The sequence below is a fragment of the Puma concolor genome, chromosome E1 (assembly GCF_028749965.1).
Source record: "Puma concolor isolate L17-30 chromosome E1, mPumCon1.1.hap2, whole genome shotgun sequence".
In the NCBI taxonomy this organism is placed as follows: domain Eukaryota; kingdom Metazoa; phylum Chordata; class Mammalia; order Carnivora; family Felidae; genus Puma; species Puma concolor.
The window spans coordinates 27996984-28023478 of record NC_141680.1 but is presented as its reverse complement, the minus strand read 5'-3'; the positions used below and the strand labels follow the sequence as shown (position 1 = coordinate 28023478).

The 26495-nt window shown below is 36.7% G+C and overlaps 1 protein-coding gene and 1 pseudogene across 1 annotated transcript in view; one reads left to right on the top strand and one right to left on the bottom strand.

The window, feature by feature from the left end:
• Positions 1-26111, top strand: part of BRIP1 (BRCA1 interacting DNA helicase 1) — a 214480-nt gene extending 188369 nt beyond the window's left edge. The window contains 5 exon segments of the mRNA XM_086686787.1: positions 7538-7620; positions 17204-17530; positions 24047-24686; positions 24688-24740; positions 24743-26111. Coding sequence (XP_086542913.1) covers positions 7538-7620; positions 17204-17530; positions 24047-24686; positions 24688-24740; positions 24743-24837 — 1198 coding nt within the window. The 3' untranslated portion in view covers positions 24838-26111.
• On the bottom strand, positions 21042-23777 carry LOC147574226 (ankyrin repeat and SOCS box protein 3 pseudogene; annotated as a pseudogene).
• Positions 26112-26495: the final 384 nt, after the last annotated feature.

Here is a 26495-nt window from a genome sequence, read left to right as displayed (position 1 = left end):
CTCTGCCTAGCATTTCTCCAAAGTTTAGCCTCTTAAAAGCAAAGTGGGTGGTCAGCATCAATCACTGTTAGCACGAACATTTTAGACACAGGGAGCCCTTCTTATCCATCAATGATTGGAACCCTCCTGAAACCTAAGTTCTTAAAACAACCAAAACCTACCTTGTATGCAGGCCTTCCTAGGATAAGCATTTTGGCCTCCTGTTACCTTTCTGTACAGGCATACAATGTATAAAGATGCAATTTATATTACAGTAATAACACAGATGAAGAGGGAAGGAACAGCATTATATAGGAGTAACATTTTTGTATACTATTGAAATTGGTATTAATCCAAACTAAATTGTTATAAGTTAAGGTGTTAATTGTCCTCAAAGCAACCACAAATAAAATAATTCAAAATAATAAGAAATGACAAGATAATTAACATGATACCTAAAAATATCTATTGCATGCAGAAGAAGGCAATAATGGGAAAACAGTGGAACAAAAAAAAATTAGACCTATAGAAAACAAATAGTAAAAAAAGTATTTATGAAATAGCTAAATCCTGCCTTAATCTGTAGTTACATTAAATGTAAATGCATTAAACACAACAGTCAAAAAGCAAAGATTGGCAAAAAGGAATTTTTTTAATGACCCATCTATATGCTGCCTGTAAGAGAAACACTCTAGTTAAAACACACACACACACACACACAAATAGATTAAGGTAAATGGATGGGAAAAGACATATCATGCAAACAGTAAACAAAAGAGAGCTGGTTTGCTCATACTCAGTATCAGACAAACTAGACTTTAAGTTAAAAACTGTTACTAGAGACAATAAATAGTCTATAATAATAAATTTTTCACTCCAAGAATAATATGCAACTATTAAACACATATATGCAGGTAACAAAAAGGCCCTAAATCTTCAGTAGCAAAAACTGTCAGAAATAGACAATTCAACAGTTAAATAGTTGGATACTTCATTACCCCACTTTCAATAATAGAACAATTAGAAAATCAATAAAGAATGTGAGTCTTGGGGCACATGGGTGGCTTAGTTGATTAAATGTCTAGCTCTTGATTTCAGCTCAGGTCATAATCTCACAGTTTGTGAGATTGAGCCCTATGTTGGGCTCTGCTCTGACAGCATGGAACCTGTTGGGGAATCTCTGTCTCTCTCTGCCCCTCCCCAGCTTGCACTCTCTCTCAAAATAAATAAATTTTTTTGTTTTTAATTTTTTTAATGTTTTTATTTTTGAGAGAGACAGAGCGTGATGGGGGGGGGGCGGTGGAGAGAGACAGACACAGAATTGGAAGTGGGCTCCAGGCTTTGAGCTGTCAGCACAGAGTCCGACGCAGGGCTCAAACTCACCAACTACGAGATCATGACTTGAGCCAAAGTTGGATGCCTAACCGACTGAGCTAACCAGGCACCCCAACTTTTTTTGTTTTTGTTTTTGAGAGAGAGAATCCCAGGAAGAGCAGAGGGGGAGAGGGGAGAGGCAGAAAGAGCGAGAAGCGGGACCCACTCGAAGCAGGGCTCGAGCTCACCCAGAGCAGGTATCTTGCTCACCCAAAGTGGGGCTCAAGCTCACCCTATGTGGGACTTGAATTGACAAACCATGAGATCATGACCTGAACCAAAGTCAGATGCTTAATGACTGAGCCAACCCAGGCACCTTAAACATTTTTTTTTTAATGTGAGTCTTGAACACTTAAAACCAAGAATTACAAACCTAACGTATATCTATTACACTCCACCCTCCTCAGGTTCATGTGGCATATTCTTCAGGATAGACTATAAGTTAGGGTACAAAATAAGTCTTCAGTAAATTTTAAATGGTTAAAATCATAGAAAGTACTTTTTCTGCTTTCAGTGGAATGAAACTAGAAATAATAACAGGAGAAGAAATAGGAAATTCATAAATAAGTGGAAATTAATACATTCTTAACCAATGGATCCAAGAAGAAATAAGAGAAACTAGGATGTACCTTGTGACGAATAAAAGTGAAAGCACAGTACCAAAATTTTGAGGATAAAATGAAAGTATTGCTCAGAGAGAAATGTATACTTGTAAGTGCCTATATTTTTTAAAAAGAAAGATCTGAAATCAATGATCTAACCTCCTAACTTAAGGAATTAGAAAAAGAAGGGCAAGCAAAGCCCAAGGCCAGCAGTTCAAAAAGGATAATAGAGGGGCGCCTGGGTGGCGCAGTCGGTTAAGCGTCCGACTTCAGCCAGGTCACGATCTCACCGTCTGTGAGTTCGAGCCCCGCGTCGGGCTCTGGGCTGATGGCTCAGAGCCTGGAGCCTGTTTCTGATTCTGTGTCTCCCTCTCTCTGCCCCTCCCCCGTTCATGCTCTGTCTCTCTCTGTCCCAAAAATAAATAAACGTTGAAAAAAAAAAAATTAAAAAAAAAAAAAAAGGATAATAGATATTAGAATGGACATAAAGGAGATTGAGAATAGAAAATACAATAGAAAAAATAAGGATAACAAAAGTTGGTTCTTTGAAAAGACCAAGAAAACTAACAACTTTTAACTAGACTGACCAAGAGAAAATAACAGAAAGAACTTAAATTACTAAAATTAGGAATGAAAGAGGGGATGTAACTACCAACCTTAACAAAAACATAAAGCATTATAAAAGAACACCTTGAACAGTGGATGACAGCAAATTTTATAACTTAAGGATGGGCAAATTCATAGGAAAACATAAGCTACTGCAACTGATACAATAGATATGAATAGGTCTGTAAAAGTAAAGAGATAGTAAGTAATCAGAAAACTTCCCACAAAGAAAAGCCCAGGACCAAATGGCTTCACTGATGAATTCTAGCAAATATTTAAAGAATTAACACCAGTATTTTACAAACTCTTATGAAAAATTGAAGGACAAACATATACCAACTTAGTCTATGAGGCCAGTATTGCCTGTTACCAAAACCGAAGACGTCACAAGAAAACACAGCATTATCTTTTATGGGTATAGATGCAAAAATCCTCAACAGAGAAAGTAGAAAACTGAATCCAGCAACTTACTAAAAGGATTATACACAATGACCAAGCGGAATTTATCCTGGGAATGCAAGGTTGATTCAACATCCAGCCAATTTTGTTGGTCCAACTAAAATCAATCAATGTAATAGATTAAGTAGAATAAAATACATCTTCTCAAGATGAGGAAAACGTTTGACAATATCCAACACATTTTCATGATAAAACCCTCAAAGCAGAAATAGAAGAGCGTCTATGGCAAACCTGTAGTTAACATCTTAATGATAAAAGACTGACAGAGAAGGACAGATACACATTTTCACTCATATGTAGATCTTGAGAAGTTTAACAGAAGACCATGGGGGAAAGGAAGGGAGAAAAAATAGTTACAAACAGAAAGGGAGGGAGGCAAACCACAAGAGACTCTTAAATACAGAGAACAAACAGGGTGGATTGGGGCTTGGGGGAGAAGGGAAAATGGGTGATGGGCATTGAGGAGGGCACTTGTTGGGGTGAGCACTGGGTGTTGTATGTAAGCCAATTTGACAATAAATTACATTCATTAAAAAAAGAAAGACTGAAACTTTGCCCCTATGTTTGATAACAGGATAAGGATGTCCACTCTCACCACTTATATTTAGTATTGTATTAGAGGTTCTACACAGGGCAATTAGGCAAGAAAAAAAGAAGAAAAATTAATTTGGATTGGAAAAGAAGTAAAATTATTTTAAAATTTGCAAATGACATGATATTCTACATGGAAATTTATATCCATAAACTATAACTAATAGAGCTAATAAACAAGTTCAGTAAGTTACAAAAGTATACAAAAATATACAAAAATCCATCACATTATACAATGGGAGTGAATAATCCAAAAATGAAATTAATAAACTCTATTTGCATACTGTAATAGTGTTGTGACAAATGGTAGCTACATTTGTTGTAAGCATAGTATAATGTGTAGACTTGTCAGATCACTATGTTGTAAACCTGAAACTCATGTAACACTGTGTGTCAACTATGTACTTCAATAAAAATAAATATTTTTTCATTTGCAATAACGTCAAAAGATACTTAGGAGTAACTGTAACAAAAGAAGTGCAAGACCTGTACACTGAAAGCTACAAAACATTGTTGAAAGAAATTTCTAAATAAATGGAAGAATTCTGTGATGATGGATTGGAAGACTTACTGTAAAGATCGCAGCATCCCCCAGAATGATCTGTAGAGATTCAGTTCAATCCCAGCCAAAATCCCAGCTGGATTTCTTGCAGAAATTGAGAAGCTGATCTTAAAATTTATATGGAAATTGAAAGAAATCCAGAATACTCACAAAAATTTTGAAAAAGAAGAACAAAATTGGAGAACTGACCATTCTCGATTTCAAACTTATTGCAGTGCTACAATAATTGAGACTTGTGTTGTACTGGGATAATATAGACATGTAGGACAGGGGGTAGAATTGAAAGTCCAGAAACTAACCTCCATGTTTACAGTGAGCTTATTAGTGCCAAGACAGAGGGAGAGGAAGATGGTGGTGGAGTAGGAGGACCCTAGGCTCCTCATGTCCCATGAACACAGCTAGATAACTACCAAATCATCCTATATACCCCAGAAAGACCCTACACCTAAAGGGAGAGAAGAGGGTACATCATAGAAGGTATACTGTGCTCCATGCTGTTTCCTGACCATGTCAGGTAAGCTCTTGCTGCAGAGACTTTGCCCTTGCATTTCTCTCTGCTAGACACTTCCCTTCCAGATATACACACAGGTCATTCCCTGACCTGTGAAGAATCTTTGTTCAAGTAATGTTTTCTCAGGTGCTCAAAAATCACCCTATTTAAAATTTAGCACCCTCTGCCAATATTCCCTCTTCTGTTTCCCTTTTTGTTTTTCTTCCCTAGCACTTAGCATCTTTTCATATATCATATGATTTTCTTACCTCCATGGACTGAATTGTGCCTCCTTCAAATTCATATGTTGAAGCCCTTATCCCCTACATAATGCTATTTGGAGATGAGGCCTATGGAATGTAATTAGGTTTAGATGAGGTCCTGTGAGCAGGGCCCTCATGATGGGATTAGCGCCCTTATAAGAACAGACATCAGAGGACTTGATTCTTTCTCTCCTTTACTTCTCCCTCCTTCCACCCCCACCCATGTGAGGACACAGTAAGATGGCTGACATCTGTAAGCCAAGAGAAGAGCCTTCACCAGGGAACTAAATCAGTTTGCACCTCTATCTGTTCTTCCTAGCCTCAAGAACTGTGAGAAATAAATCCCTGTTGTTTAAGCCACCATGCCCTCCTAAAAAGTGCTAAGACAATCCAATGGGGGAAAAAATAGTCTTTAACAGATGGTGCTAGGATAACTGCATATCCATATAAAAGAATGAAACTAGTCCTCTACCCCCACACCATATACAAAAGGTAACTCAAGATGGGTGAAAGACTAACAAGGTGTAAGTCTTCTTAGACTCCTTGGATTAGGCAATGGTTTCTTGCTTTTTTTTTTTTTTTTAAATGACTATTTTGAGAGGGAGAGAGCATGAGCAGGGGAAGGGCAAAGAGAGAGGGAGAGAGAATCCCAAGCAGGCTCTGTGCTATCAGAGCAGAGCCCAATACAGGGCTCACTAACTGAGAGATCATGACCTGAGTCGAAACCGAGAGTCAGACGCTCAACCTACTAAGCCACCCAGTTGCCCCTAGGAAATGATTTCTTTCTTTCTTTCTTTTTTTTTTTTTAATGTTTATTTTATTTTTGAGAAAGAGTATGAGTGGGGGAGGGGCAGAGAGAGAAGGAGACATGGAATCTGAAGCAGGCTCCAGGCTCTGAGCTGTCAGCACAGATCCCAGTGTGGGGCTCAAACTCAAGAACCTCGAGATCATGACCTGAGCCGAAGTTGGACACTTAACCGCCTGAGTCATCCAAGCACCCTGGTAGTCAATGGTTTCTTAAATATGACATCAACAGCACAAACAACTTTAAAAATTAGATAAATTGGGCTTTGTCAAACTTTTGTTTAACTTTGTTAAAACTTTTGTTCTTCAAAGAACAATGCTAAAAAATAGAACGCACACATGTGAGAAAATGTTTGCAAATCATATGTCTAAGGGTGTAGTATCCAGAATATATAAAGAACTCTTATAATTCAACAATGAAAAGACAAATAATGCGATTTAAAAATGGACCAATACTTTTAGTAGACATTTCTCCAAAAGAGATACACAAGCAGCCAGTATGCACATGAAAATATGTTCAACATCACTAGTTACTAGGGAAATGCAAATCAAAACCACAGTGAAATGCCACTTCACACTTCCTAGAGTACATTTAATGAAGAAGATGGATAATAACAAGTGCTGGTGAGGATATGGAGAAATTGGAAATCTCACACAATGCTGGCAGGAATGTAAAATTGTGCAACTGCTTCAGACAAAAGTGTTCCTCAAAAAGTTAACATTGAATTACTGTACAGCCCAGCAATTCCACTTCTGGTTGGATTCATATGAAAACTTGTACCCAAATGTTCATAGCAGCATTATTCATAATAGTCAAAAGGTGAAAACAACCCAGATGCACATTTACTTATGAATGGATAAATGCAATGGAATGTTATTCAGCTAAAAAGAGGAATAAAGTACGGATACATGTGATAACAAGTAGCCTTGAAAAAACATCATGTTAACTGAAAGAATCATGTTGTATGTTGCATGATTCCGGTTATATGAAAATTTCAAAATAGGCAAATTATAGAGATAGAAAGTATGTTAGTGGTTTCCAGGGAATAGGGGGAATAATTGGATAAAGAGAGTGACTGATTGACACTGGGTTTCTTTTGGGTGAGATAAAAATGTTGTGTGATAGATAGTGGTGTAGGTTGCACAACTTTGTAAATGTACTAAAAGTCACTGAATTACACACTTCAAAATTTTTTAAATAATTTTTAAAATTAAAAAATATTTTAGCAAACCAAATTCAACAATCTGTAAAAAGAATATACACCATAACAACATGTGGTTATCTTAGGAATGAAAGTCTGGGTCTGTATTTGAAATTTTGCCTGTGTGATCTACCATGTTAACAGTTTAAAGGAGAAAAACTACATGATCAAATCAATTGGTTCTTCCCAAGTTTGTTGTTTGTTTTACAAATTAAACATTCATTCATGATAAAAACTCATTAAACTAGAACAAAGTTTATCTACATAAATTCTACAACTAAAATGACATTGAAGGTAAAAAAAAAATAATTTGTTTAGCTAAGTAAGGGTTTGTAAATATTTTCTATAAATTTTTGGCTTTCAAAATAGAATGCATATAAACATTTTTTGATGTAAGTTATCAAGAGTTGACAAAATTAGGAGATTTTTAATATACCTACTTTAGTACATTGTATTGAGTTGTTTCTATAATCTTGCTTATGATAAGGCTTAGAGGAATATACTACTGACATCACTGATTTTTCTCAATCTTCTATCTCACAAGAAGTCTGGCTTTTATTTTCAAAGTTATTTCTGTTTGATTTTTCTCCCTATTTTTTTTATAGGTGTATTCGACACAAAAATGATTGGGGAGCTCTTATTCTTGTGGATGATCGCTTTAGTAGTAACCCTGCACAGTATATATCTGGTAAGATTCTCAGCTGGGTTTAGAGTAAGAGTTAATAACAGTCATTGGTATTTAGTAACTACTGCTTGTTGTTCTTTTTTAATGTTTATTTATTTTTGAGAAAGAGAGAGAGCACACGAGCCAGGGAGGGGCAGAGAGAGAGAGACTGAGACACAGAATCTGAAGCAGGCTCCAGGCTCCGAGCTGTCAGTATAGAGCCCAATGCAGGGCTCGAACTCACGAACTTATGAGATCATGACCTGAAACGAAGTCAGACACTCAACCAACTGAACCACCCAGGCGCCCCTAATAACTGGTGGTTTTAAAGAAAAAATTTGGACAGGGGCACCTGGGTGTCTCAGTTGGTTAAGCATCCAACTTTGGCTCCAGTCATGATCTTGCGGTACTTGAGTCCAAGCCTGCATCGGGCTCTGCACTGGGATTGGAATTCTTTCACCCTCTGTTTCTCTGAACCCTTCCCACTTGCACACTCTCTCTCTTTCTGTATCTCAAAATAATCGAATAGATTATCTTTTTATTAAAAGATTTTTTATTTTTTTACTATTTTTTAAATATGAAATTTATTGTCAAATTGGTTTCCATACAACACCCAGTGCTCATCCCAACAGGTGCCCTCCTCAATGCCCATCACCCACTTTTCCCTTCCCCCCATCAACCCTCAGTTTATTCTCAGTTTTCAAGAGTCTCTTATGGCTTGGCTTCCTCCCTCTCTAATTTTTTTTTTTCTTCCCCTCCCCCATGGTCTTCTGTTAAGTTTCTCAGGATCCACATAAGAGTGAAAACATATGGTATCTGTCTTTCTCTGTATGACTTATTTCACTTAGTATCACACTCTCCAGTTCCATCCACGTTGCTACAAAAGGCCATATTTCATTCTTTCTCATTGCCACGTAGTATTCCATTATGTATATAAACCACAACTTCTTTATCCACTCATCAGTTGATAGACATTTAGGCTCTTTCCACAATTTGGCTATTGTTGAAAGTGCTGCTGTAAACATTGGGGTACAAGCGCCCCTATGCATCAGCACTCCTGTATCTCTTGGGTAAATTCCTAACAGTGCTATTGCTGAGTCATAGGGTAGATCTATTTTTAATTTTTTGAGGAACCTCCACACTTTTCCAGAGCGACTGCACCAGTTTGCATTCCCACCAACAGTGCAAGAGGGTTCCCGTTTCTCCACATCCTCTCCAGCATCTATAGTCTCCTGATTTGTTTGTTTTAGCCACTCTGACTGGCATGAGGTGATATCTCAGTATGGTTTTGATTTGTATTTCCCTGATGAGGAGTGATGTTGAGCGTCTTTTCATGTGCCTGTTGGCCATCTGGATGTCTTCTTTAGAGAAGTGTCTATTCATGTCTTCTGCCCATTTCTTCACTGGGTTATTTGTATTTCGGGTGTGGAGTTTGGTGAGTTCTTTATAGATTTTGGATACTAACCCTTTGTCCGATATGTCATTTGCAAATATCTTTTCCCATTCCGTTGGTTGCCTTTTAGTTTTGTTGATTGTTTCCTTCACAGTGCAGAAGCTTTTTATCTTGATGAGGTCCCAATAGTTCATTTTTGCTTTTAATTCCCTTGTCTTTGGAGATGTGTCAAGTAAGAAATTGCTGCAGCTGAGGTCAGAGAGGTTTTTTCCTGCTTTCTCCTCTAGGGTTTTTTTTAAATTTTTTTTTTTAACATTTATTTATTTTTCAGAGACAGAGCATGACTGGGGGCGGCAGAGAGAGAGAGGGAGAGGGAGACACAGAATCTGAAGCAGGTTGCAGGCTCTGAGCAAGCTGTCAGCACAGAGCCTGATGTGGGGCTTGAACCCACAAACTGTGAGATTATGACCTGAGCCGAAGTTGGATGCTCAACCGACTGAGCCACCTGGGTGACCCTTTCCTCTAGGGTTTTGATGGTTTCCTTTCTCACATTCAGGTCCTTCATCCATTTTGAGTTTATTTTTGTGAATGGTGTAAAAAAGTAGTCTAGTTTCATTCTTCTGCATGTTGCTGTCCAGTCTTCCCAGCACCATTTGTTAAAGAGACTGTCTTTTTTTTTTCATTGGAAATTCTTTCCTGCTTTGTCAAAGATTAGTTGTCCATACTTTTGTGGGTCCAGTTCTGGAGTCTCTATTATATTCCATTGGTCTATGTGTCTGTTTTTGTGCCAATACCATGCTGTCTTGATGATGACAGCTTTGTAGTAGAGGCTAAAGTCTGGGATTGTGATGCCTCCCGCTTTGGTCTTCTTCAGTATTACTTTGACTATTCGGGGTCTTTTGTGGTTCCATACAAATTTTAGGATTGCTTGTTCTAGCTTCAAGAAGAATGCTGGTGCAATTTTAACTGGGATTGCATTGAATGTGGAGATTGCTTTGGGTAGTATTGACATTTTAACAATGTTTATTCTTCCAATCCATGAGCATGGAATGTGTTTCCATTTCTTTGTATCTTCTTCAGTTTCCTTCATAAGCTTTCTATAGTTTTCAGCATATAGATCTTTCACATCTTTGGTTAGGTTTATTCCTAGTTATTTTATGATTCTTGGTGCAATTGTGAATGGGATCAGTTTCTTTATTTGTCTTTCTGTTCCTTCATTATTGATGTATAAGAATGCAACTGATTTCTGTACATTTCTTTGTATCCTGTGACTTTGCTGAATTCATGTATTAGTTCTAGCAGACTTTTGGTGGAGTCTCTCGGGTTTTCCATGTATAATATCATGTCATCTGCAAAAAGTGAAAGCTTCACTTCATCTTTGCCAATTTTGATGCCTTTGATTTCCTTTTGTTGTCTGATTGCTAATGCTAGCACTTCCAACACTATGTGAACAACAGCGGTGAGAGTGGACATCCCTGTCATGTTCCTGATCTTGGGGAAAGCTCTCAGTTTTCCCCATTGAGGATGATATTAGCTGTGGTCTCTTCATAAATGGTTTTTATGATGTTTAAGTATTTTCCTTCTATCCTGACTTTCTCGAGGGTTTTTATTAAGAAAGGATGCTGAATTTTGTCAAATGCTTTTTCTGCATCGATTGACAGGATCATATGGTTCTTACCGTTTCTTTTATTAATGTGATGTATCACATTGATTGAATTGCCAATGTTGAACCAGCCCTGCAGCCCAGGAATGAATCCCACTTGATCGGTGAATAATTCTTTTTACATGGTGTTGAATTCGATTTGCTGGTATCTTGTTGAGAATTTTTGCATCCATATTCATCAGGGATGTTGGCCTGTAGTTCTCTTTTTTTGCTGGGTCTCTGTCTGGTTTGGGAGTCAAAACAATGCTGGCTTCATAGAATGAGTCTGGAAGTTTTCCTTCCCTTTCTATTTTTTGGAACAGCTTGAGAAGGATAGGTATTATCTCTGCTTTAAATGTCTGGTAGAATTCTCCAGGGAAGCCATCTGGTCCTGGACTCTTACTTGTTGGGAGATTTTTGTTAACTGATTCAATTTCTTGCTGGTTATGGGTCTGTTCAAAGTTTCTATTTCTTCCTGTTTGAGTTTTGGAAGTGTGTGTGTGGTTAGGAATTTGTCCATTTCTTCCAGGTTGTCCAGTTTGTTGGCATATAAGTTTTCATAGTATTCCCTGATAATTGCTTGTATTTCTGAGGGATTGGTTGTAATAATTCCATTTTCATTCATGATTTTAGCTATTTGGTTCCTCTCCCTTTTCTTATTGAGAAGCCTGCTAGAGGTTTATCAGTTTTGTTTATTTTTTCAGAAAATCAACTCTTGGTTTCATTGACCTGCTCTGCTGTTTTTTTAGATTCTATATTGTTTATTTCTGTTATGATCTTTATTATTTCTCTTCTGCTGGGTTTGGGGTGTCTTTGCTGTTCTGCTTCTGTTTCCTTTAGGTGTGCTGTTAGATTTTGTATTTGGGATTTTTCTTGTTTCTTGAGATAGGCCTGGATTGCAATGTATTTTCCTCTCAGGACTGCCTTCACTGCATCCCAAAGCGTTTGAATTAAAAATTGAATAAATAATTTTTTTTTAATTTTTTAATGTTTATTTTTAGGAGAGAGACAGTGTGCAAGCGGGAAAGGGTCAGAGAGAGAGGGAGACACAGAATCGGAAGCAGGCTCCAGCCTCTGAGCTGTCAGCACAGAGCCTGACGCAGGGCTAGATCTCATGAGCCGTGAGATCATGACCTGAGCTGAAGTCAGACACCTAACCCACTGAGCCACCCAGGTGCCCCAAAATAATTGAATAAATTTTTTAAAAATTGGAGAGGGACAGATTTTTAATAGATCAAATATGGAAAAATTCATATTGACAGGAATTCTAGCCTTTTAATGCTTGTGTGTTTACAAAAAAATCTTTATAGAGGAGAATCTAGTTACTAACTAACATAGTATTAATCAGTTAGTATCCTTCAATTTTGTAGAATGTTGGATTTAATTCAGTAACAGTAATTATTTATTTGTCATTATCAGGGAAAAGGCTATTCACAAATGAATTTTCCAAAAAATAAGTTTTTACATGTAAGCACATCTCCTTTGGCTGCTTAGGATTCTTCATTCTTTCATTCTTGATTATATTGAAGATTGTTGATTGCTTTTTGTTTGTTTAGAAATGCTTCAGCTGTTACAGAGTTCATGTTAGAGCTAGTATTTTCTAAAAGGAAAAAAGCTCCACTGTAGGCCTCAAGATATAGTGAATGGCCATTTTTCCCCACTCAGATGAACAAATATTATGTGCCTATAGTATTTAGTTTGGAAATACTTGCATCTTTATTATCTTCAAAGCTAAAAAGTTCATACGACAATGATAAAAAGAGATGCAAAATTTTAAATTTGTTTCAGATAAACTACCTATGGGTATGGACTCTACTTTTTCTATTTCAGAGCCTAGTATTTGGTTTGGCATTAAAATGTATACACCTGGATTAAAGCAGCAAGTGCTGCTTTATTATTCTTTTCTGCTCTTTCCATGTAAAGCAACCCATTGCACTTAGGGCCAGACATAACTAAAAGCAAAATATTAAGTGCTTATGTTTAGTCAGCAGGTGGAGCTCAGATTCTTTGAGTTTTCAAAAGCAAACTGACATTTTGCACTGAAAAGGCTTTCTTTGATTACAAAAAGTTCCACACGTCAAAGAGGCGAGTATAATACTAAAATTTTTCAGTTTTAGAAAACTTTGATGTTTAATCAGTATAATTATTTTTCCCAACCAAACAAAATAAAGAACTTTAAGGGAAATCCTTCTTTAAAATATTCTTCTATGGGCACCTGGCTGGTTCAGGGTTGATCTTGGGGTTATAAGTTCAAGCTCCACATTGGATGTAGAGATTATTTAAAAATAAAATCTTTAAAAAGTTAAAAAATTAAATGGTCTTCTTGTCAAATGTTTTTCTTAACTTCAGTTAAAAAATGCAAAATCTGAAAAGTTTTTCTTATTTGAACATCTAGTACTTCTTACCTTATAGTTCAGACTTGTTGAATTTTTAAAAGATTTATTTATTTAAAAAAATGTTTTTCGTGGTTTGACTCCCTCTCAGTTTGTAACTTTTTTTTTTTTCTTCTCTTCCTGCATGGAAAGAGATGGAAACTTAACTTCTGTTAAGTTTCTCAAATTCCTCATATGAGTGAAAACATACGATATCTGTCTTTCTCTGACTGACTTATTTCACTTAGCATAATACCCTCCAGTTCCATCCACGTTGTTGCAAATGGCAAGATTTCATTCTTTGTCCTTGCCGAGTAGCATTCCGAGCTAACTTGAAAATAAATTATATATCTTAAAAAATTTTTTTTAATTTTATTTTAGAGAGAGGGCGTAAGTGGGGAAGAGGGGCAGAGGGTGAGACAGAGAATCTCAAGCTGGCCCCATGCTCAGCACAGAGCCCAGTGCAGGGTTTGATCTCACGACAGTGAGATCATGACCTGAGCCAAAATCAAAATCAAGAGTCAGATGCTTAACTGACTGAGCCACCTACATGCCCCTAAAGATTTGATTTGATTTGATTTGATTTGATTTGATTTGATTTGATTTGATTTGAGAGAGAGACAGAGCACACACTAGTAGGAGGACAGAGAGAAGGAGACAGGATCCGAGCAGGTTCTGCACTGATAGCAGAGAGCCCAATGTAGGGCTCACACTCAAGAACCATGAGACAACAACCTGAGCCTAGCTCTTGACAACTGAGCCACCCAGGTGCCCCTAAAGATTTTATTTTTTAAGTAGGTCACTATACCCAATGTGAGGCTCGAACTTACAACACCAAGATCAAGAATCACATGTTCCGCCTACTGAGCCAGCTAGGCACTGCCAACAGATTTTTTAAATTAAGAATTTTACATTATTTCTGTATGGTTTTTATTTATTTTCTCTGAGACTCATAAAAGTGTGAAATCTTCCTATCTAGATAATACTAGCGCAACAATGTACAAATTCCTTTTGATGGCTAATTTTTATTTGAAGTGAATTTGCATTAACTACAGAACTCAATTCATTTTGCATTAAATATAGAAAAACTCCCATAAAAACAAAAACTAAAGGAATGTATGTAAATGATTGTATAGGAGTTCAAGTTGTTTGAAGCCCTGCCTTATTTTTCTTTTAACTTAAAATACCATAGTGACTTTTTAAATTACTCCAGAAGATGATGATAGTAACACCAGCAGAGAATATTTATTTTCTAAAAGTGAATATCTGATTTTGAATTCCATTCTGAAATAAGTCATACTACAAAACACGTATACTTTTAATATGGTTCAAGGTTTTACAGTTTCACATGTCATAGGTCAAATCATGTCCCTTACAACTTAATTGTTTATATATTAAAAAATATATCATAAATATTCAAATAGGACATGATTTGTCCATGGTAACATTGTTATTCCTTTCATTTCCAGGATAGTTTAAGACACATTTGGAATTGGGGGAGAAGAGGAACAAAAAAACCTATGAGACTGGAATCTTGCATTTATTTTTTGTGAAGGGAGTCAAAGTTAGAAAGTTGGAATGGAAGATCATGTTGTTTACAACTTCTAGTTTCTCTAAAATTAAAGCGTAGGCAATATTTGTGGGGAATTATGATGAAATTAAATTTGCCTTATTTCCCCAGTTATTCTAAACTGACAAATAATACATTTCTCCCATTCCACTCTACTCCCACTCCCTCTTCCCTCCCTTCAGTTGACAATCACTGCATGTAAAGAAAAATGGTACTGATACATGAGCAATACTAAGCATAGTGTACATGTGAAGATTTTTAGGCAGGAAAAATATTGAGAATCTTTTTTTTTTTTTTCCTGCTTAAATCCAAGTTAGTTAACATATAGTGTAATAATGGGTTCAGAAGTAGAATTAAGTGATTCTTCACTTACATGTAACACCCAGTGCTCATGCCAACAAGTGCTGTCCTTAGTACCCATCACCCATTTAGCCCAGCCCCCTACCCACCTCTCCTCCAGCAACCCTTAGTTCTCTGTATTTAGAGTCTCTTAGGGGTGCGTGGGTGGCTCAGTAGGTTAAGCATTCAACTCTTGATTTCGGCTCAGGTCATGATCTCATGGGTCATGGGTTCAAACCCCACATAGGCTCTGCACTGACAGTGTGGAGCCTGCTTGGGGTTCTGTCTCCTCTCTCTGCCCCTCTCCTGCTCGCTCTCTCTCTCTCTCTCTCTCTCAACGTAAATACATAAACTTAAAAAACAACAACAACAAAAAAGAACCTCTTATGGTTTGCCTCCCTCTTTTTATCTTCTTTTTCTTTCCCTTCCCCTATGTTCATCTTTTTTTCTTAAATTCCACATACGAGTGAAATCATATGGTATTTGTCTTTCTCTGACTGACTTCTCTTAGCATAATACATTCTAATTCCATCCACCTGTTTCACATGGCAAGATTTCATTCTTTTTGATCGCCATTGTATATATATACCACATCTTCTCTATCCATTCATCATTAGTCAATGGACATTTGGGCTCTTTCCATAATTTGGCTCTTGTTGATAGTGCTGCTATAAACATTGTGGGGGGGGGGGGCATGTGCTCCTTCAAATCAGCATTTTTGTATCCTTTGTATAAATACCTAGTAGTGAAATTGCTGGGTGGTAAGGTAGCTCTATTTTTAATTTTTGGAGGAACCTCCATACTTTTTTCCAGAGTGGCTGCACCAGTATGCATTCTCACCAACAGTACAAAAAGGATTCCCCTTTCTCCACATTCTAACCAACATCTGTTGGTTCCTGAGTTTTTAATTTTCGCCATCCTGACAGGTGTGAGGTGGTATCTCATCATGGTTTTGATTTGTATTTCCCTCATGATGTGTGATGTTGAGCATCTATTTATGTGTCTGCTAGCCATCTGGATGTCTTCTTTGGAAAAGTATCTGTTCATTTTGCCCATTTCTTCACTGACTTATTTGTTTTTTGGGTGTTGAGTTTGATATGTTCTTTATAGGTAGACTTTGGATACTAACCCTTCATCCGATTTGTTATTTGCAAATATCTTCTCCCATTCCATCGGTTGCCTTTTAGTTTTGTTGATTGTTTCCTTTGCTGTGCAGAAGCTTTTTATCTTGATGAGGTCCCAATAGTTCGTGTTTCCCTTGCCTCCAGAGACATGTCTAGTAAGAAATTGCTGCAGCCGAAGTCAAAGAAGTTGTTGCCTGTTTTCTCCCCTAGGATTTTAATGGTTTCTTGTCTTACATTTAGGTCTTTCATCTATTTTGAGTTTATTTTGAAAATTTTTGTAATGTTTATTTATTTTTGAGACAGAGAGAGAGCACAAGTGGGGAAGGGACAGAGACAGAGGGAGACACAGAATCCAAAACAAGCTCCAGGCTCCGAGCTGTCAGCACAGAGCCCGACGGGCTCAGACTCACAGACTGTGAGATCATGACCTGGACTGAAGTCAGACGCTCTGCTGACTGAGCCACCCAGGTGCCCCCATTTTGAGTTTATTTTTGAGCATGGTGTAAAAAGTGGTCCAGGTTCATTCTCCCACATGTCACTGCCCAGTTTTCTGAGCACCATTTGCTGAAGAGACTGTCTTTTTTCCATTGAATATTCTTTCCTCCTTTGTCAAAGATTAGTTGGCCATACATTTGTGGGTCCTTTTCTGGTTCTCTGTTCTGTTCCATCGATCTGTATGTCTGTTTTTGTCCAGTACCATACTGTCTTGATGATTATAGCTTTTTAATCCAGAATTATGATGCCTCCAGATTTGGTTTTCTTTTTCAACATGGCTTTGGCTATTCAGTCTTTTCTGGCTCCATACAAATTTTAGGATTGTTTGTTCTAGCTCTGTGAAGAATGCTGGTGTTATTTTGATAAGGATTGCATTGAATGCATAGATTGCTTTGGATAGTATAGATATTTTAACAATATTTGTTCAGAAGAACAATTAAGAGCTTAATCCATTAGCATGGGATGTTTTCCCATTTTTTTGTGTCTTTTTCAATTTCTTTCATAAACTTTCTATAGTTTTTTCTATAGTTTTTAGTGTAGAGAATCATTCTATATACCCTAAATTCATATAGATTACTTCATTAGAAAAATTATCTAAGGCTTTTCTTAATACATAATGTCTTAAGAAACTAAATAACCAAAGTTTCTTCCCTGGGTTTACTTTTTCCTTAGGACTTTCTAAATGGATACGGCAGCAGGTTCAGTACCATTCAACCTTTGAAAGTGCAATGGAGTCCTTGGCTGAATTTTCCAAAAAGCACCAGAAAGTCATTGATGTATCCAAAGAGGACAGAAAGTTTATACAGGACAGTGGGTCTACACTTGAAGTGGCCGGTTTGAAGGACAATACCTTAACTTACTTATCAGAAGCAGCAAGCCATCTACCACCAGAAAATCCTAGGGAAGGTGAAGCAAAAATGTGTGTCCAAGAACTACACTGTCCTAAAATAACCACAAGTCTATCTCTACCAGGAGACATCATCTCCCGAAAGGACCAAGGTTTGAAAAGTTTTGCCTATTTACATTTGATAGAGAATTCTTTCATTATATCAAGTGAAATAATATATATTTTGCTATAGATTAATTTCCTTAAATATGTTGGCTTGTAATAGAAGGCATTATCATAAAGTAATGAAATAGTATGGTGTATTGGAATGAGAACAAACTTTTGTCAAGAGACCTGAGCATATTTTCTGGTTTTCTACTCAAAACTTTGTCATTACCTAACTTTGTGACCATGAGCAAGTCACATAACTTTTTTGAGTCTTAATAGAAAAAGGAATCTCTGGGACAGGGTGGCTGAGCTGGGTAAGCATTCGACTCTTGATTTCAGCTCAGGTCATGATCTCAGGGTCGCAGGATCAAGCCCCATGTCTGGCTCTGCACTGTCAGCTGAGCCTGCTTGGGATTCTCTCCCCCTCTCTGTCCCTCCTTCTCTCTCTCTCTCTCTCTCTCTCTCTCTCTCTCTCTCTCTCCCTCTCTCCCTCTCTCCCTCTCCCTCTCCCTCTCCCTCACCCTCACCCTCTCCCTCTCTCAAAATAACTAAATAAACTTTCAAAAAAAAAAAAAAAACAAGAAAAAAGGAATCTCTTCATAGCTATCCCTTAGCTTGGGATGCAAAGATCTAATAAGATGATAAATATCACAGCATGGTAATACTGTACAAATGGCAGATGTTTTCCTAAAGGCTATATTAAAAATTGGTCTAATGTATAGATAACTTCTCTTACATGAATTTATTAGTTTAGGGAAGTGAGAGTCATTTATTCTGAATAATAAAAAATAACATTTTAAAATATATTAGAATATAATAGTCTGTGTCAGGGATTGGCAAACTATGGCTTATGGACCAATTTGGCCATCTGTTTTTGTATATCATGTTTAATGGTACAGAGTCACATCCATTCAGTTATGTAAGAACTGCCTGGCTAGCTCAGTCAGTAGAGCATTCAGTTATGTGTGGTACACAACAGCAGAGTTTAGTCATAGTGTATTTTGCACTAGACCAGCACAATTGAGTACTTACATACCTTGGAGATGTTGCAGGTTTGGTTCCAGACCACCACAATAAAGCAAGTATCACAATAAAACAATTCAGATGAATTTTTTGGTTTTGTAGTGCATATAAAAGTTATGTTTACTTTATACTAATACTATAGTCTCTTAAGTGTGTAATAACATTATGTCCTAAAAATAATGTATATACCTTAATTAAAAAAACTTTATGGCTAAAAAATGCTAACCATCAACTGAGCTTTCAACAAGCCATAGTCTTTTTACTGGTGGAGGGTCGTGCTTCAGTGTCTATGGCTGCTAACTGATCAGGGTGCTGGTTGCTGAAGGCTGGGGTGGATGCAGCAATTTTTAAAATAAGACCACTATGAAGTTTGCCACATCAATTGACTCTTCTTTTACAAATGACTTCTCTATAGCATACGATGCTTTTTGATAGTATTTTACCCAAATTAGAACTTCTTTCAAAATTGGAGTCAGTCCTCTCAAACTTTGCTGCTACTTTATTAAGTTTATATAATATCTTAAATTCTTTGTAGTCATTTCAACAATTTTCACAGCATCTTGACTAGGAGTAGATTTCATCTCAAGAAACCACTTTCTTTGCTGATACATAGGAAGTAGTTCCTCTTTCATTGAAGTTTTCTTATGAGATGGCAACAATTCAATCACATTTTCAGGCTTTACTTTTAATTCTAGTGCTCTCGCTATTTCCACCACATCTCCACTAAAGTCTTGAATTCCTCAAAGTCATCCATGAGGATTGGAATCAACTCCTCTCAAATTCCTGTTAATGTTGATATTTTAACTTCTTCCCATGAATCATGAATTTTTTTGATAGTTTAATTTTTATTACATATTTGAACATGAACAAAAACACATGAGAAGATTCACCCTCAAATGTAAATATTCTATGTGTATTTGGCCCCAATAATAAACCAGTTATGTGAAAAACCAGAGACTTAGGGTTTGGAAAAATAAAGATTAGAACAACATTTAAAAATTATTACATAGTACATACATTCTTGGAATTTATTTATTAAGTATCAGAATTTCCACCTGGTTTTCCATATCTACACTTATTTCTACCTGTATACCCACATTCTAACTCTTATCTCCACCCACAGGCAACAACTATAGCTCTAATCTGCACCGAGTTCAGTCATCTCTCTGGATCTTAACAATGTTTCCATCATTTGGTCTGACTTCATCCTTGCTATTTAGCAAATAGCAAAGGCCTATCAGAGACGGACTTGGCTGACACACTCCCATCTATTTCAAGCCACAGAATCCCAGTAGGACAAAAGATTTTCCCTCCTCTAGGCCCAATTTCTAGTTGTCTGTCGTGACAGTAATGATTTCATAAACTTTCTTTCAAGGTTGGTCCTGACAGCATCTTACCATAGCTCACCTGATCCAGTGTTTAGTCTTCTCTGACTGTAGATTCATATTGAGCACTACCAATGAGGTCGTAGCTCATTACCCTAGATTCCTGAGGTCTAAATTTCATAGGATAAAGGACTATTTGATAAAAAGGAAAAACACTATAATAATAAAAGTAGCAATCATTGCTTCATAGGATCAAAGCTACCCTCGGATCTGGAGGCTGAATGGAGCTTGAATGTTTTATTTGATACTATGTGACTCAGAAATACATAGCTTTCTTTCTTTAATGATAGTGCCACAGAAGTGCCCCTCTCAGTGTCCTGATTAGTACTCTAAGTGTGGTAATATGCTCATTTATTTCAATATTGACCTAATTTTTTTCAACTTAGCCTATGTTTGAGTTTAGATCTGTTCTTGCCTTTGCAGAAATGGGAGTTTCTTTTAGCCAAAGAGAGCATTAAGAAACTTGGGGGGCAGGGGGGATCAACAGAAAAATTATTCATTTTCTGTATTCTTAAAAAAAAATTCTCCCCTGAGTTTACCTGTGAAAAGCCAATGAATAGCAATTCTTCATAAAACTGACTGAATTAAGAGATGAGAATGGACTTATAAATATGAGAGAGTCAACCTCAAATTAATAATAATAATAATAATAATAATAATAATAATAATAATAATAGATTCAACCCCATTGTGTGTACATTTCCTGGAAAGTTTTATGCATTCCATTCTAAGCTCCTAGCCCTAGGTAAACAGACTCATAAGTGGAAATGTGCCATTTTCAGCACTAGAAGCAGCATCATAGTTCATTAACAAAATAATGCAGAAAATGGTTAGGTAAATGAATTTACAACATAAAATGTGTTGGTGATAAATTTGCACTAATGTAACATAAGTCAGGTTTATGGTTATTTTTTTTACCAGGAAGCACAATTGTAAACATTTGCAATAAACTACTGCCTCCCCCCCAAAAACCTAACTGACCACACAAACAAATATCATCATTTATGACCATAAAATCACGAAGAATTTGTACCACATGGCTCTTTGTTTTGGTCGTTTTCAGAGTAAGACACGAGCTGCATTAAGTAGTTTCCCTGATTTCTCCATCTTAAATAACTGCCAGTTCTGGAACTTCATTCATCCTCGGAAGCTTTGCATAGAGCAAATCTGGGAAGTGGCAACTGACAGATAAAACTGTCGGATCATAAGTGTTCTGGTTTGAGACTGGACTGAACGAATTTCTAAACAACAAAGGTGGGTGAGGGACAGAACAGAGGCAATATGCTGCTTGCAGAGCCCAAGAGGAGTTTGAGACACGAGCAGAGAGCATCTTTTCAACAGCTGGAAGAAGCCTCCTCCAATTAGTAAACTCCAAAGTGAAGATAAGGGTGTCATCACTGACTGAGTCAATCCAAGAATTGCAGAGTAGATTCAGTGGGTCAAATCCAGCAAGCAGGAGAGATGGTAGCCATTCCTTATATTTTGTCTATGCTTTAATTGCATGATTTATAGATTCAGAAATATGGTTCCACAATGCCAATAGACCACCTTTCTTCAAAAAGTAGCAAAATACTGAAAATTTCTCATACTTTAGGCAGTATGCCAAATGAAGTTCATTTAGTTGGGCTCCATATTTCAAAAGAATATTCACAATTCCAAAAACTCACAGTCCTTTTGGAAAGCCATACACATGGGAGAACTAAATGCAAAGATGTGGCACATCTAGAAATCTTGTCTGTAGTCATGCTGGAATAACATTTCTAGGCACTCTTCATGCCCTCCGAACACTGCAGAGTAAACGGGGCTCACTTTGTCTGGCCCATGTCACAAACCCAGTTGGTAAGTGGTATTAACAAGTCCATTAATGGTCCAATATGGACCATTCATGCAACTGCATGAATAGGTAACTGCCAATAGGCCTCCTTACAGTAAAGATCAGGATCTGGCCCACTGAACAGCAAAAGCTCTACACATTCTGTGTGGCCCTCCTGAGCAGCAATGAATGAGGGAGTAACTTCATCCAATGTTTGACAGTTGACTTTTGCATCCGATGAAATAAGTATGTTTAAGCTTTCCAGCTTGCCATGCCAAGCAGCCACAAATAAAAGTGTGATTCCAAAGTCATCCTGGCATTCCTTGTTTGCTCCTTTCTTAAAAAAGCAATTTTATGATCTCAGCATTTCCTGAAAAGTAGCCTGATGCAAAGCATTGCATCCACACCCAGAATGGGGACCCATTAACATTTGCTCCATGTCGAAGCAACAGCTTTAATGTATCTATCTGTCCATTTTCAACAGCTAAAAACAGTGGTGTGGTTTTCTCTGAAGTAGTGGCATTAGCATCTGCCCCAGGTTCTAAAAGAGTGTAGGGTCTTCCAATGTCCTTGACTTGCAGCAAGATGTAATGCACAGAAGCCCTGAACCGTCTTTACCTTAATGTAGTTTTCAGATAAATCTGCATTGAATTAACATCTGTAAACATTCTACAGAGTTGTGATAAGCTGCTTAGTAAATCTGCATCCATCCCCTGTTATCAGCGACATCAACATTACGTCCCTTTTTGAGCAGTTTTCTTAAGACTTTAACATTGCCTTCCCTGGCAACAAGTCCAGCAGTGGAGCATGTGTCAGAGTAAGCCTCTGTAAAATAGAGGCTCTCAGTGCCGCCACTTCTGCACAGAAAGGCCTGGTCCGAGGCGGGGTCTTCTAAAGTCTGCTCCCAGAGGCCGCTCGAATCATGAATGTTCTTAATGGCATTTAGAATGGTGAATTCTTTCCAGAAGGTTTTCAATTTATTTTTCCCAGATCCATCAAAGGAATCACTATCTGTGGCAGCTATTGCCTTACAAAAATGTCTTTCTTAAAAAGAGTTGAAAGTCAAAATTACTCCTTGATTTATCTTGGTTTTCAATATGTCTTCGTCACTAAGCGTATCATTTCTAGCTTTTGACTTAAAGAGACAAAAGTAAATAAAGAGAGACATGTAACTCTTGGCACTTAGAGGTCATTGTAGGATTATTAATTGACCTAATTTCAATATTGTCGAGTCTTAAGGAATAGGAATGCCTGAAGAAAGGGAAAGAGATGGGCAAACAGCTGGTGAGGGGAGCAGTCAGAACACACATATTTGTCTATTAAGTTCACCATCTTATATGGTATGGTTTATAGTGCCCCAAAACAATTACAATAGTGACATCAAAGATCACTGGTCACAGATGAGCATAACTAAAATGTGACACATAGACATGAAGTAAGCAAATGCTGTTGGAAAAATGTTACCTATAGACTTGCTTGATGCAAGGTTGCCACAAACTTTGAATTTGTAAAAAACACAGTACCTGCAATGTGCAGTAAAGCAAAGTGCAATAAAAGGAGGTATGCCTGTAGTTGCAGCAGATACAATATGATCCACAAAGCCTGAAATATTTACTGTCTGGCCAGGTGTAGAAAAAAATTTGCCAAACTGTGGTCTATAGCATTGGATACCATTTTAATTATTTTAACTAATATATGATAATTTAATATATCAAGTATTAAATATTTAATTCATAGTATCTGGTGGGTGGGTTTTTTTGTTGTTGTTTTTTAATAAATGTCATAGTAAATGCAAAGACATTGACTAGTAATCAGGAAACCTGGGTTCTAGTTGGGTCTGATTACTAACCAGTTTTATAACTTTAAATCAAATAATTTAGTCCTTGTGGTTGCCAGTTTCCTTTAGGGAATTAATCTAGGATCAGTTTTTCCCTATCATTGGTTAGTGGATTTTCAAGGCAAATTTTTACAGTATATTTCCTCCATTACTCAGCCCTCTTTCTATTCCTTTTTTACCCCTCCTTTTCTCATTCACTCCTAAAGTCCCTGGTGTGGAATTTGATAGTTTACTAGACAGCATTATAACTTGGGCTCAGAATCACTGGGGACCTAGGATTCCTTTAAGAGTTCACATTTTGTGCTTTATGTTCTAAGATGAAGTCCTGCTACTGTTGGTTGTGGGCTCTCAATTATGATCCCTACAGTTACTTCATTATTTTTAACAGAAATTACTTTAATGTGACAATTATTATATTAGTTAGGAACGGGAAATTAACATTCTTAAATTTTTGTATTTATAGATGATCCTATATTATTGGAAGAGTCTGCCCAGACAATGAAAGAAAGAATTGTGATTTCCAGATCGACAAGCCCAACCTTCAACAAACAGACAAAGAGAGTTAATTGGTCTAGCTTTAATTCTTTGGGACATTATATTACTGATGAAATTCTGACTGCAGCACCTAAATCCAGGTCACCAGAGGACTGTGCCTCTAGCGCTTCCCCTTTTGAAACAGAAAAAGGATGCAAAACAGTCTTACCACTCACTGATAAATGTGAGTCCTCATCTCTGACGGTAGACACATCATTGAGGGCAGTTGAACCATGCCCTCAGTCAGAAATCGTTATTTCACCAATAAAGATTGATGCTACTCTTCTTAAAGAAAATTATTCCAAACAGCTGTTCTATGAAGAAACCCTGGGTCCAGACATTGAATTGTCTCTAGTTGGTAAAGAAGCTAAACTTTCTACTTCAAATAGAGCTTCTGACACAGAAGCAGAGGATGAATCTATCTATTTTACACCTGAACTTTATGATCCTGAAGATACAAATGAAGAAAAGAATGAACAAGTTGAAAGTGATAGAGATAATAGATTGGCTAATAATTCAAAATGCATTTTAGCTGAAGACCTTTTTGAAATTAGAACTGAGAAAGGAGTCCCAAGAAATAAAAGCTGAGGATTGCACAAAGTTGAATAGACTCATGAATATTAAAGTAAAATTGATGACAATGGTAGTAATATAAAAACAACTCATATAAATGAATTAGACCTGGGAAAAACTCGTGAAACAGATACAAAAGAATATTAAACAGTCTCCTTCCAACAAATAAAGGTGTATTCCCTGGTGTTAGGTAATAATACTTAACTGTCACACACTAAAAATGTGTTGTCATGCTTGTATTAAACTCTCTTATAAATGACAATTTCTACACTGGATATGTGGTATAGCTTTTTTTTTTAATGTATTTTTCACTTTAACTCATTGTTATTACAGTGTTTTAAAAGTCTATTTTACATTCAGAATGTTTTATTATTTTCAAGTTTTGATAAAGAGATTCATACAAAATATTTTCCTCCAAGAAGTCTTCCTTAGCTGAATACAATTTAAAAATTAACCAATGTGAAAGATACATAGTTTCCGAGGGTACTTCATATGTCGCATAAATATTTTTTTTATTTTTTTTTTACATTTGTTTATTTTTGAGAGACAGAGTGTGAGCAGGGAAGGGGCAGAGAGAGAGAGAGAGAGAGAGACAGAATCAGAAGCAGGCTCCAGGCTCCAAGCTGTCAGCACAGAGCCAGATGTGGGGCTTGAACTCATGAACCGTGAGATCATGACCTGAGCCAAAGTCAGATGCTCAATCGACAGCCACCCAGGCGCCCCTGTCGCATAAATATTTGTATTTTGTAGTCCTGTTTTTATACATAAAACATCTGTTTAATACATGAAAATGAATAGCAGTCTAATCCAGTCATATCTCAGTCTTGTTTCACGTACGTATTTACTTCAATATATTATTTTAGAAATCAGAGTTTTCTTGAAAAGTTTATTCCTGTATTAAACTGCCTACTTAGAGGGAATTAAGAATTAAGGAAGAAAACTGCATGTATTTTTAATTGATGTTGCTTTACATTTTTTCATTTGATAAAACACAATCAAGCACTGAATATTTAGCAAATTATATAAAGTTACAAAATGCCAAAGGAATGACTCCAAATTTTTAATTCTAATTACTTAGCTTTATCATTGTAGAAAAAAGTGAAATGTTCTAGCATGAAGGTTGTAATTATGAAACTGTTAAGATAGAAAACTCCATATATAAATTTTATAAGTAAACCCAAACATGTAACTGCAGCTGAAAAATGTTTTCTTATAGCTCACTAAATTTTTCTGTAAATTTTGACTCTGTTTATGTATTTGTGAATGAAACTATACTTCTGATCAAAGATGGTTATAAAAGATGCATTTCTCTGTCATCATTCCAAAAATACGTTCACTCCTCTTTTTCTAAGAAACATGTCTTATTCAATGGACATTTAGGCTTCATGTGAGCGATTTGAATTGAAAAATCTTACAAGTTGTTCAAGTTGTGGATGTGGTTTATTTTCAAGTCAAAATTTCCAGGAATCCAGTATTTTATTTTATTTTTTATTATTTTTTTTTAAGTTATATCTAAGTTAGCATATAGTGCAACAATGATTTCAGGAGTAGATTCCTTAATACCCCTTACCCATTTAGCCCATCCCCGCTCCCACAACCCCTCCAGTAACCCTGTTTGTTCTCCGTATTTAAGAGTCTCTTCTGTTTTTGGCCCCTTCCCTGTTTTTGTATTATTTTTGCTTCCCTTCCCATATGTTCATCTGTTTTGTATCTTCAAGTCCTCATATGAGTGAAGTCATATGTTTGTCTTTCTCTGACTAATTTCGCTTAGCATAATACCCTCTAGTTCCATCCACATAGTTGCA